The sequence below is a fragment of the Lithobates pipiens genome, unplaced genomic scaffold (genome assembly GCF_037356315.1).
Source record: "Lithobates pipiens isolate NorthernLeopardFrog02 unplaced genomic scaffold, aLitPip1_a1.2 Scaffold_10, whole genome shotgun sequence".
In the NCBI taxonomy this organism is placed as follows: Eukaryota; Metazoa; Chordata; class Amphibia; order Anura; family Ranidae; genus Lithobates; species Lithobates pipiens.
In genome coordinates, this window is record NW_027507686.1 from 169,891,321 (window position 1) to 169,902,851 (window position 11,531).

The window sequence follows — 11,531 nt, forward strand, 5'->3', positions numbered from 1 at the left end:
GGGTCCTGTGGACCTGGCGGTCACGGATGCTCTTGAGTGTGCACCCCAGGGGGTGCGCGAGAGCGGAATTCTGGGAGGACGTCATATGACGGCCTCCCAGAGTTAAGAAACCGCCCTGTAGCCATCTTTCGGCTATGGGGCGGTTGTTAAGTGTTTAAATTACACACAGGTGGACTCTATTTACTAATTAGATGACTTCTGAAGGCAATTGTTTCCACTAGATTTTAGTTAGGGGTATTAGAGCGTAAAGGGGGCTGAATATAAATGCACGCTACACTTTTCTTGTATTTATTTGTAAAAAATTTGGACACATAAAATCCCAATAAAATACATTTACATTTTTGGTTGTAACATGACAAAATTTAGAAAAGTTCAAGGGGTATGAATACTTTTTCAAGGCACTGTATCTAGCATATTTATTTATTTTTGGATAGAGTGAAGAAGGAATACAGTCTCTGTTAGGATTTACTGCTACCCCGTACAGTATTAGAAAGATTGTCCATCATTTTCTTCCAGTGTCAACAGTCTCATCACACAAAAAAGTAAGGGGAAATCTAGAACAGAGACAGTGACAAAGAGCTGCCAGGGGTCCTAGTCTTCATCTACTTTACTAAACAATCCACTTTTGTTTATGCCTGTGCTGCTGATGGGGCTTTTCTAGTAAAACATTTGTCACTTGGACAGCAAGTGAGAAATCTCCCTAACAGAATCCAAGTCCATTTTTTAACAGAGGCGCTAAGAAGAAACTAGTTAGGTGTAAAAGGGTGTCGTAAACTCCACCTGGTTGAAAAGTAAAATACAACAGATTAATATATAGTATTGCATATTAGTTGAACAAAAGAAAAAAATCAACAGGAGGTGTTATTATTTTTTAAACTCTTGACTATAACAAATGAAGAAAATATGAATGTATAAATTGCAATAATAGCTTAAAATGCTTTCTCCTTAAGCTAGAATTTATATTTTGGAAAATCACCAACATTGATCAATTGTTTGCTTTAGAATCGTTATTGTATTTGTACAAGGCCACTGTAAGAATTTGCAAATACCCATGAAGCATGGAGAATGCCTGAAATTCTTTTATAAACAAATTTTGCTTATTTACGGATTCTTTTTGGGCTTCTTCTGTTCCCTCACCATAAGCTTACTGCGTATTACGTCTTGTTGCTCTTAAAGTCCTACTCCATAGCAGCCGAGGTGTCCACAGCTTGTACTAGTGATGGAGAACAGGCAAAAGATGTGGAACAACTGGCTCAATAATTTTTGTATCTGTGTTATAAGTAAGAGGCTCTGGATGTTCTAAATATGTGAGGACTGATGCAAAGCAGACACCCAAAATCAGAGCCTGTAATTAGTTATAAGCAAGAAAGAATGAGAGGCGCTGGATATGCAAACTTTTGTAAAAAAAAGACATCTTAGGTGTCCTTGCACACCATACTGATGTATAAATGCCAGATCTTTCTTAAAGAAAGATCCTGCCCAAAAAAAAAAATCACGTATGGTGTGTATATGAACTTATATGCACTTACATGCATACAAATTCTTCTGGCGCCCACAATGCTAAATATAGGGGAGTTGTGATTAATGCGTAAAAAAATGTGACCTGTATTTTTTTGTATGTGGTATTGGTTTACTAATATTTATGCACCTGTGTTTACAAGCTCATTAAAAGCAATAGGCTGCATTTAGAGCAATAGAAAAAAATGCCTAAAAAACTGTAAAACAAGGTAATAACAGCATAGCATTATCCTTTCTTATGACAATTTATACAAGTCTGGTAAAAGTGTGCTGGTGTAAAAATACACAGATCAGAAAATCAAAAATTAGGGTGATTGCCCTAAAACAGATTTTCTTTATGAACTTAGATGTTTAAGTACTTCTAAAACTACTTATTTCTAAAATGCCCAATGACACCATGAAAACTTTTGAATATATTTGGACTATATGATGTAGTGGGAAGTTGTGCTGTCACATAGCCCAATGTTGTGGAGAGGCGAGCAAATACAATTGGTGACCATGCTGGCTACTGGGTTTATATGTTAGCTGCCCTCCCACTGCAAAAAATAAAAATGATTTCGAACTGACAGTTGGTGGTATTTTGTGGTACCAAAAACTTACAATGCCCGTTAATTGTTCTGATTCCAGGTGCTTAGATAAGAAAACAGCGGAGAAAATAACTATGGAAGACAATAAGGTGGTGTTTACATTGAAACTCTCAGGAGTAACCCATGTTCCTGGCTCATCCATGGTAAGTGGGACCACTTGTATCAGTCACCTAAACCACAACATTTTTATTTTAGAATGTGAGAAAAGGTTAGAGCCTCTGTCATATGTTATTGCCTATGCCCTCTTTTGAGAGATTTCCTCTTATGTTCTGTTCTGGTGACCACAAAGAAAGGGAGGTAAATCTCTCCATTGTGGATCCAGAACAATTAAAGCCCTGAGTAGGTTCTAACCTCTCCAAAACTGTTTATCCCTTATACCAATGACCACACAAGCAGTGAGAGGATATCCCCTGAAGAGTACAGAATATATTGTAGACTGTTTTGACGCAATTTTATCACAATTTGAAACTCCGGACAGAGCTTCGTCAATTCTGCCCTCAATTCCAAATCTCTAAGGCCGCGTACACACGCGCGGACTGTTCGCCCAACTTTGTCCGTCCAACAGTTTCGGCAAACAGTCCGCTCAAACTTAGCATGGACGGACATAGCCACACACGACGGACGAACAGTTTGCTGAAACCGTGCGCGATGACGTGAACGGCACGTACGACGGGACGAAAAATACGACGTCCTATACACTGCATTATAGCTTTCGGCGTGAAAATCCTTTCTGAGCATGCGCGCAACTTTGTTTGACGAACAAGCCTACACACGAGCGGACTGTTCGCTGAAACAAGGTTTCAGCGGACAGTTTTACGGAATTTCCGAAAAACCTTGTCCGTCAAACTGTCCGCTGAAACTGTCCGCTGAAAGCCCACACACGAGCGGACTGTCCGCCCAAACACTGTTCAGCGGACAAAGTTGGACGAACAGTCCGCCCGTGTGTACGCGGCCTCAGTGTGAACAGGGCCTCACTTCTACATATGTGTCCCCTTTGAATACAATTTAACTACAGGGCTTCAATAATAGATAATAAATCAAATCCTACTATTTACATAAGTAAATTAGCCCTGTCAGTAGTATACTATTACTTTTCACCCTTTACAGCAGTTTTTTTTTTAAGTGGGAGTAGGGCCCCAAAAAAGTAAAATGTTATCATTAAGTTCAGCTTCAAGTATTTCCTTTACAAAATATCATCCATTTGGTATATTATAGTAGGGTATCAATTATATTCATAAATGGGAATGTAGTGCTGTCCCCATAAGTATACACACAGGGGTGATTCGACTTGCGGGCGACTCAGCGAGACCCCGCACAGCACGACTTCAATGTGACTTACAAATGACTTCTGTAAAAAAAGTCAATGCAAGTCGCCTGAAGTCTTCCCATCAGAGCGACTTGAGTCTCTCCTATCTGGGCAGCCTGCCAAGTCTGAGAACATTGCTGATAAAAGTAGCAAAGAAATGCAATGGGGTTGATTTACTAAAGACAAATCCACTGTGCACTTAGAAGTTCAGTCATTTTCAATTTAAGGGGAAGATCTGAAATGAGGGGAAGCCCTGCTGATTTTATAATCAAATCATGTACAAGCAAAAATGCTGTTTTTCATTTTCCTTGCTTGTCCCCCTCAGAGTCTACAGTGACTGCGCTTCCAAGTGCACTTGTAGTGCAAAGTGGATTTGTAGTAAATGCATTTGTAGTCAAAGGAATGAACTCCAGTGTGTAGAAGATCTCAGTTTAACCATTTAAAGACAAATTCTTTTCTGACATGTGTTGCTTACAAGTAAAAATCCAGTATTTTCTGCTAGAAAATCACTTAGAACCCCTAAACATTATATTATTTTTTTTGGCAGAGACCCTCGAGAATAAAATGGCGGTTGTTGCAATATTTTATGTCACACAATATTTGTGCAGCGGTCTTTCAAACAAATTTTTTTTTGGGAAAAAATACACTTTAATAAAAAAAAATACGAAACAGTAAAGTTAGCCTATTTTTTTCATCCAACAGTTTTGATTACCTGTTTTTGTGTATTTAATATTTAAGATACATAGTATTTTTTAATCTAAATTATACATACAAGTGCACTGATTGGAGGCTTGTTGTGTTTAATCAATGTTTAATTTAAGACATTTTCTGTATCACTTATTACTTAACTGTTTTTATGAGATAAAGAGAAAAAAAAAAAGAAAAAACAGCCTACCATATCGACCCAAAAAATCTGCGTCATATCAGCTATCAGCTGCCGCAATTTCTAAATATCAACATCGGCCAGAGAAAAACCCATGTCAACCTCTATTATTTATAGTCATATGAATTCAATTTAATTAATAATATTTGACTACTTTAATGATTACAGAAATGTAACCATTATTTTTGTTTCTTTGAATTGACCTTCAGACACATTTATTTATTTCCAATACAGGTATTTATAAGCTGTGAAGTAAAGTTGTGTCTGAGCTCCAACTACTCAAACTCCTGTGGGTCTAACTGTTCATCAACAATGATTTCCAAACAACCAATAGAATCTCAGCTAGAGACCAGGACGTACCATGTGACTGCAGAGCCTATCTATGTGATCTGGGAAAAAAGAAAGGGTCAGTATGCCCTGGGATAAAACCCGCAAAACAGAATACTGCATCGAAAAAGGCATGCTATATTGTTACTGAAAAAGGGGGCAGCTGTCACAATTAGTTTTTGTTTCATTATCTGCTGGTCTTAAAATTAAAATGTATCCTCAAGTGTTTATAAAGGCATAATTCTTTTTTTTCTTTAATAATTTAAATTGTATTGCACAGAGCAGACCCAAACCTCCTCTTCTAGAGTCTCCCGGCAGTGCTCTAGGCTCCTCCTCTTCTGCATGCATCCGTAAATGTGCAAAACATTTTGCAGAATTATGTCATACTTACAGTAAAATGGTCATACGAGAAACATGGAGGCTTCCACTGCTAACCACTCTCCTGAAAACGCTAGTTGCTTGGCTCTCAGTTCTGGTACGGTGGCTGAGAATGACCTGAAGGCAGTGAATGGGTCACCATAGCAGCAAGATAACCAGCATTAACAGACAGAGGTTAGCAGTGGCAACCTCTAAATTTCTTTTATGACAAGTTTACTACAATTTCCTCTGTGCAGAGCTTTCGTTAGCTATAGTCTTGGCATTTCTACAAAACATATAAGCCAATGGATGCACATTAACTTTTATATGATTAGATACGATTGTTCAGTAATGCGAGGCACAAAGTGAAGTAACAATGCCAACCCATCAGAAGTCTTTCTTTGCTAAACAGACTTTGGTAAACCTGAGGTGGTATCTGATCTTTTATGTATTAGTCATCATTGTATGTTAAAGCAACCTTATCGTGATTGAAAGAGTATGGCCTCTTTCACACGGGGATTCCGTTTGTCATCCATCCGTTGACGGGTGAAAAACGGACATCAATGCATCTCTATGGAAAAATGGATGGTCATCCAATTACATTCACTTCCGTCAACATCTGTTTTTTGGGAAGGATCAAAGCCCTATTTGTCTTCCGTTAAGAAAACAGAACGGATGAAAAACCGATGTAAACGGACAAACGGTCCATTCTGCATCCGTTTTTGCATTGATATTGGATGTAAATGTAAAACTGATGTAAACTGATCCGTTTTTTCTTTGAAAAGAACATGACTGAACTGATGAAACAAACAGAACGCACGTGCGAAAGGACCATAAGAAAGGAAAACTGTTCTGTGAAAGCAATTTAATACTAACCTGTCCGATGGGCAGTGTGTTGAAGCTTTGCTTTATTGAAGAGCTCTGGGCATTGCTGCTCTATGACACTTTTAGGTGTGCCAAATCACTGGATAGCATTTCTCCCACCAGTCGCTGTGGTTTCTCCTGCCAACCCCTACGTTACAATTTGAAAGAACCCCTCTAGATTAAAGATGCACCACCATCATATATAAAAATTATATATGCATATGGCAGGTTTCACACCTTTCTGTGTGCATTGCTATGCAATTTTATATACGCTTTTTAACACACTTTTCTATTCACGAGGATGTGTGTTTTCATGTTTTGAGATACTTTAATGGGTTTTGTCATGCAGTGAAATTTTGAATAAAGTTGGAGTTCCTATGGGAGAAACTGGTCACTGAAATGCATCGAAATGCATGTCAATCTGCCATCAATAGGTCCATAATGCATGTTGACGTTGGTGATCAAAGAACACAGATGTAAACTAGCCATGGCAAAACTGCACATGCATTCACATACATTCTAGCACATCCATTTATTCACAAAGGTGATAACAGGGCCTTAAAGGAAAACTTCACCTTTGTAAGAAAAAATAATACATGCATGAAAAAAAAGTGCATTTATCATTTTTTTGTTAGGAGCCTGTAAAACATTGCATTGAATCTGATATGACCCTGACCATGATCTGCTAGAAAGATGAGTCTATGTAAAACAATTGTCATAAAATGCTCAAAACACAGAGTACCAATGTTGTTACGATAAGTTCGCCGATAAGTTAGAGGGGGTTTTAAACAAGGTGAGGATCCAGATGTACAGTTATCAAGTGTGGACCAATTTCTAGAGGGTAGTATTGGGGGCATTAGTGATAGGTTTACTAAAGCACCTAAACCCGAGGTAAGTAAAGTATAGCATATCAGAAATGATGTACAAGTTAATGTGAGGGACAACATCACTAATGGAGCAAGGGAGGATGTGGAATCCTTATGGGTAGAGCTACAAAAGGAGGAAACCAAGGGGAAAGTAATACTGGGATTATACTATAGGCCCCCTAACCAGAGGGAGGAGGGGGGAGACAGACCTCCTGTCACAGTTTGGAATGGCGGCAAGGATAGGAAGCGTCATCATAATGGGGGATTTTACTTATCCAGACATAGACTGGGTGGAAGGAACAGCGCATTCGGCTAAGGCTTGCCATTTCCTAAATGTTTTACAGGACAATTTTCATGGGTGGGCACCAACAAGGAACAATTCGTTACTAGACCTACTGATTACTAACAATACAGACTTGATCGTGGGTGTAGAAATACAGGGCAATTTAGGAAACAGCGACCACAGGTCAATTCGTTTCAACATAAATCACACAAATGAGAAACAAAAGGGGAATACAAAGACACTGAATTTCAAATGAGCCAACTTCCATAAACAACGCTCCTTGCTAGAAGATATTAAATGGGATAAAATCCTAGGAGCAAAGAACACTGGGGAAAATGGGTGTGCTTTAACAGCATATTAAATAAGGGCAATGGGAAATAAATTTAAAAGAGCTAATAAAAGTCCTGAGTTGCTTAACTCTATTGTAAAAATGCAGATAAATGCAAAGGAGAAGGCCTTCAAAAAATACAAGGCTGAGGGATCATCATCAGCATTTCAACTTTACAAAGAATTCAACAAAAAATGTAAGGGTGCAAACAGGGCGGCTAAGATAGAACATGAAAGGCACATAGCAGAGGAGAGTAAAAAAAATCCCAACAAATTCTTTAAGTATATAAATAGTAAAAGGGGGAGGTCCGATTATATTGGCCCCATAAAGAATGATAAAGGGAATCTAGTTACTAAGGATGGAGAGAGGGCGAAGGTACTGTAACTATGTTACAGGAATATTTCCAGATAAAAATATGTACAATTTTCACAAGAAAATTTCTATGCTATAGTGCCTTGAAAAAGTATTCACACCCTTGAAATTTTCCACATGTTGTCATATTACAACCAAAAACAAATATATTTTATTGGGATTTTATGTGATAGACCAATACAAATTGGCACATAATTGTGAAGTGGAAGGAAAATGACAAATGGTTTTCCAAATTTTTGTGTGCATTTATATTCAGCCCCCCTGACTCAATACTTTGTAGAACCACATTTTGTTCCAATTAGAGCTGCAAGTCTTTTTGGGGATGTCTCTACCAACTTTGCACATCTAGAAAGTGACATGTTTGCCCATTCTTTATTGCAAAATAGCTCAAGCTCTGTCAGATTGGATGGAGAGCGTCTGTGAACAGCAATTTTCAAGTATTGCCACAGATTCTCAATTGGGTTTAAGTCTGGACTTTGACTGGGCCATTCTAACACATAAATATGCTTTGATCTAAACCAGTCTATTGCACCTCTGGCTGTATGTTTAGAGTCGTTTTCCTGCTGGAAGGTGAATCTCCACCCCAGCCTCAAGTCTTTTGCAGACTCTAACATGTTTTCTTCTAAGATTGCATGCATTTGGCTCCATCAATCTTCCCATCAACTCTGACCAGATTTCTTGCCCCTGCGGAAGAAAAGGATCCCCACAACACGAGGCTACCACCACCATGTTTCACGGTGGGGATGGTGTGGTCAGAGTTATGTGCAGAGTTCGTTTTCTACCACACATAGCATTTAGCTTTTTAGATCAAAAAGTTCAATTTTGGTCTCATCTGACCAAAGCACCTTCTTCCACATTTGCTGTGTCCCCCACATGGCTTATAACCTAACCCTGCTTAATGCTTCTCCACAACTTTATCCCTGACCTGTCTGGTGTGTTCCTTGGTCTTCATGATGTAGTTTGTTCACTAAGGTTCTCTAACAAACTTCTGAGGGCTTCATAGAACAGCTGTATTTATACTGAGATTGAATTACACACAGGTGGACTCTATTTACTAATTAGATGACTTCTGAAGCCAATTGGTTCCACTAGATTTTAGTTAGGGGTACCAGAGTAAAGGGGGCTGAATATAAATGCATGCCTCGCTTTTCGGATTTTTATTTGTAATACATTTGGAAAACCATTTATCATTTTCCTTCCACTTCACAGTTATGTGCCGCTTTGTGTTGGTGTATCACATAAAATCCCAATAAAATACATTTATGTTTTTGGTTGCAACATAACTAAATGTGGAAAATTTCAAGTGGTATGAATACTTTTTGTCGGGTCCCATCTGAGCAAAAACAGTGCTCCAGCTATAGAAGTCCATGGGAGAACCTACAGTGCCCGGTGGATATGTTATCTGACACATAAGTAAATGTCAGACAGCAACAGCACCCAGTACTTTTCAACAGAGTTTCAAAACACTTCCGAGATACAGATAAGCACAACGTGCACATGGCCGTAAGAATTTTAGAAGAGATCCATTTCTGTAGTTATACTGAACAGATGTATTAGTATGATGGCTCTATGCACACCTGTATTTCCAAAAGAACGATCAGTGGGGAGACATCTGCTGAGCATCTCTAATGTACTGTATCTCTGGTAGTTTTGGATAAAATGTGGAAGTGTTAAAAAAACAAAAAAACTTTCCTTACTTTGTCCAAAATAAAAAATATATATATAATGACCAGTACACTTTACATGAGATATGTATCTAACTGTAGACTCTTCCTTTGCAGTAGCTGTCACAAATTATCCTGCGCTGGTGATCGGAATGGTCCTGGGTGGCACTGTTGTGGCCGTGGTGGTACTACTGGTGAGGAAATCATTCTCTGGAGTGCGCCGCAGGAATATTCTAGTAGATCTATGACGAGAATACTGTATCTATATGGACAATGCATAAATAAGCACAAACTGGAGGGATGGGAAAAATCATTTTTTTCCCCAAAAAATTCTTTGGCAGTGTATTTTCCATTTAATTTATAAAAACACTATGGATTGAGTCTTCATATAGTCATCAAAGAACTTTTCTGTATGAATGTTAACACAACAGGGCTAGGAGTGTAGGGTGTATGAGAGTTAGAAGTGCCTGACACTGGCTTTCCCTTCACAAGCAGGCCACTATAAGGTGTAAAGTCAAAGTGTTTCTAAAAGTACAAAGCATTAAGGTAAAATTGGAGGCACTAGTGCCCAATAGAAAGCAGCTTGCTATGGTGGGCAGGGGCAGTAGCGGAGAGTGCCTGCGGAGGATCCCAGAAGAGGAAGATCAGGGCTGCTCTGTGCACAAAGCAGGCAAGTATATGTTTGCTATTTAAAAAAAATATATTTTAGAATCAGGCGATGTCACCTAGAAACAACATCTTAATTCGGTTTTCACACCAAGGTTTTCACTGTAGATCTCGTTCAATTTGATTTACTAAAGGCAAATGGCTTAGTGAATGAGACACGCTGCTGACTTTTATCAATTAATTATATACAATCAAAACTATTTTTTTTTTACTTCCTTGCATGTGATTGGGTATGCTTTGCAAAGTGAATTTTCACCATATTTGTTAAGCTAATGCCGCGTACACACGACTGGACTTTCTGATGGACTTGGTCCGGCAGACAATCCGACGGACTTTGCAACTGAGGTCCGCCAGACTTTCAAAAGAATGGACTTGGCCACATACGATCACTCCAAAAGTCTGGCGGATTTGAATGTGATGACGTAGAATAAGGAAGTTCATAGCCAGTAGCCAATAGCTACCCTAGCGTCGGTTTTAGTACGTCGGACTAGCACACAGACGGACGGATTGTCCGCTAAAAGCCGTGTCCGGCGGACAAGCCAGTCTTATTTCTAGGTCCGCCGGACTTTTGGGAAGAAAAAGTCAGCTGGAGCCCACACACTATTGAATTGTCTGATGGACTCTGGTCTGCCGGAAAGTCAGATTGTGTGTACGCAATATAAGGCAAACTTCTCTTGCAAAGTGAATATATGCCTTTAATCAGTCAAGCCCTTTGTCACATACCAGCTACTCAGAGCATCTGTGCCTGTTACATCTAAAACTTCTCCATGCCAAATGCACAATCACATCCAACAGCAATGTGCCAGGATAATGGGCCAACCTTAAACAAAAACTGCACTATTCTGAAATGCTTTCCCGAGTTTTAATTCTTAGGTCAAATTTTCATGATTGCAATCTATATGTACAAGAGTGCCATTTAACAGCTTTTCCATGTGCGTTAGTGCAATTAGCCTCTTTGCAGAAAAGCTGCATAGAAAGCATATTTCCTGGGAAAAGTCTTTCTCCAGAGCTCTGCCCCTTATGGTGGTCATGCACATAACAAATGATTGATCATAGGTTTGGTCATTTTAAATCTTTTACTCAAAAATACTAATTTGATTGAATTTGATCAACCTTTCCACTAAGGCTAATCATCCCAAACAATAAAACGTATACATTTATTGATCATACTGCCCATTTTTGGAAATTCATTTCTGAAAAAGATAACTCTTCTATGAAAATGATTGTTAAACGGAGCAGCTGTATTGTTACGCTGATTATGCAGACTAATATTTACTCAAGAATGACGGGTGGATATGGAGAACGATCTCTAATGTATTTTTATGCCCCGTACACACGAGCGGACTGAACTCCGAAGGAGTTTCCAACGGAGTTCCGTCGGAAAAATTTCAAACATGTTCCATTTCTAAAGTCTGTCGGATTTTTGAAAATCAAAAGTCCGCTGCAGCCCACACACGATCGAATGGTCCGCCGGAATTGTTCCGTCGGACCTTTGATGTCGAAAAGTCCG

The 11,531-nt window shown here is 38.9% G+C and overlaps 1 protein-coding gene across 4 annotated transcripts in view; it reads left to right on the forward strand.

Annotated features, from left to right (window-relative positions):
• The window catches only part of LOC143935673 (uncharacterized), a 47,756-nt gene extending 38,014 nt beyond the window's left edge, over positions 1-9,742 (forward strand). For 3 of the 4 annotated variants that reach the window (XM_077459717.1, XM_077459733.1, XM_077459742.1), the window contains exons 3-5: positions 2,146-2,248; positions 4,529-4,700; positions 9,473-9,742. In XM_077459717.1, the coding sequence (XP_077315843.1) occupies positions 2,146-2,248; positions 4,529-4,700; positions 9,473-9,603 (406 nt within the window). In that variant the 3' untranslated portion in view covers positions 9,604-9,742. The remainder of the gene's footprint in view (positions 1-2,145; positions 2,249-4,528; positions 4,701-9,472) is intronic. The other variant, XM_077459724.1, reaches the window with a different exon arrangement.
• The last annotated feature ends 1,789 nt before the right edge of the window (positions 9,743-11,531 follow it).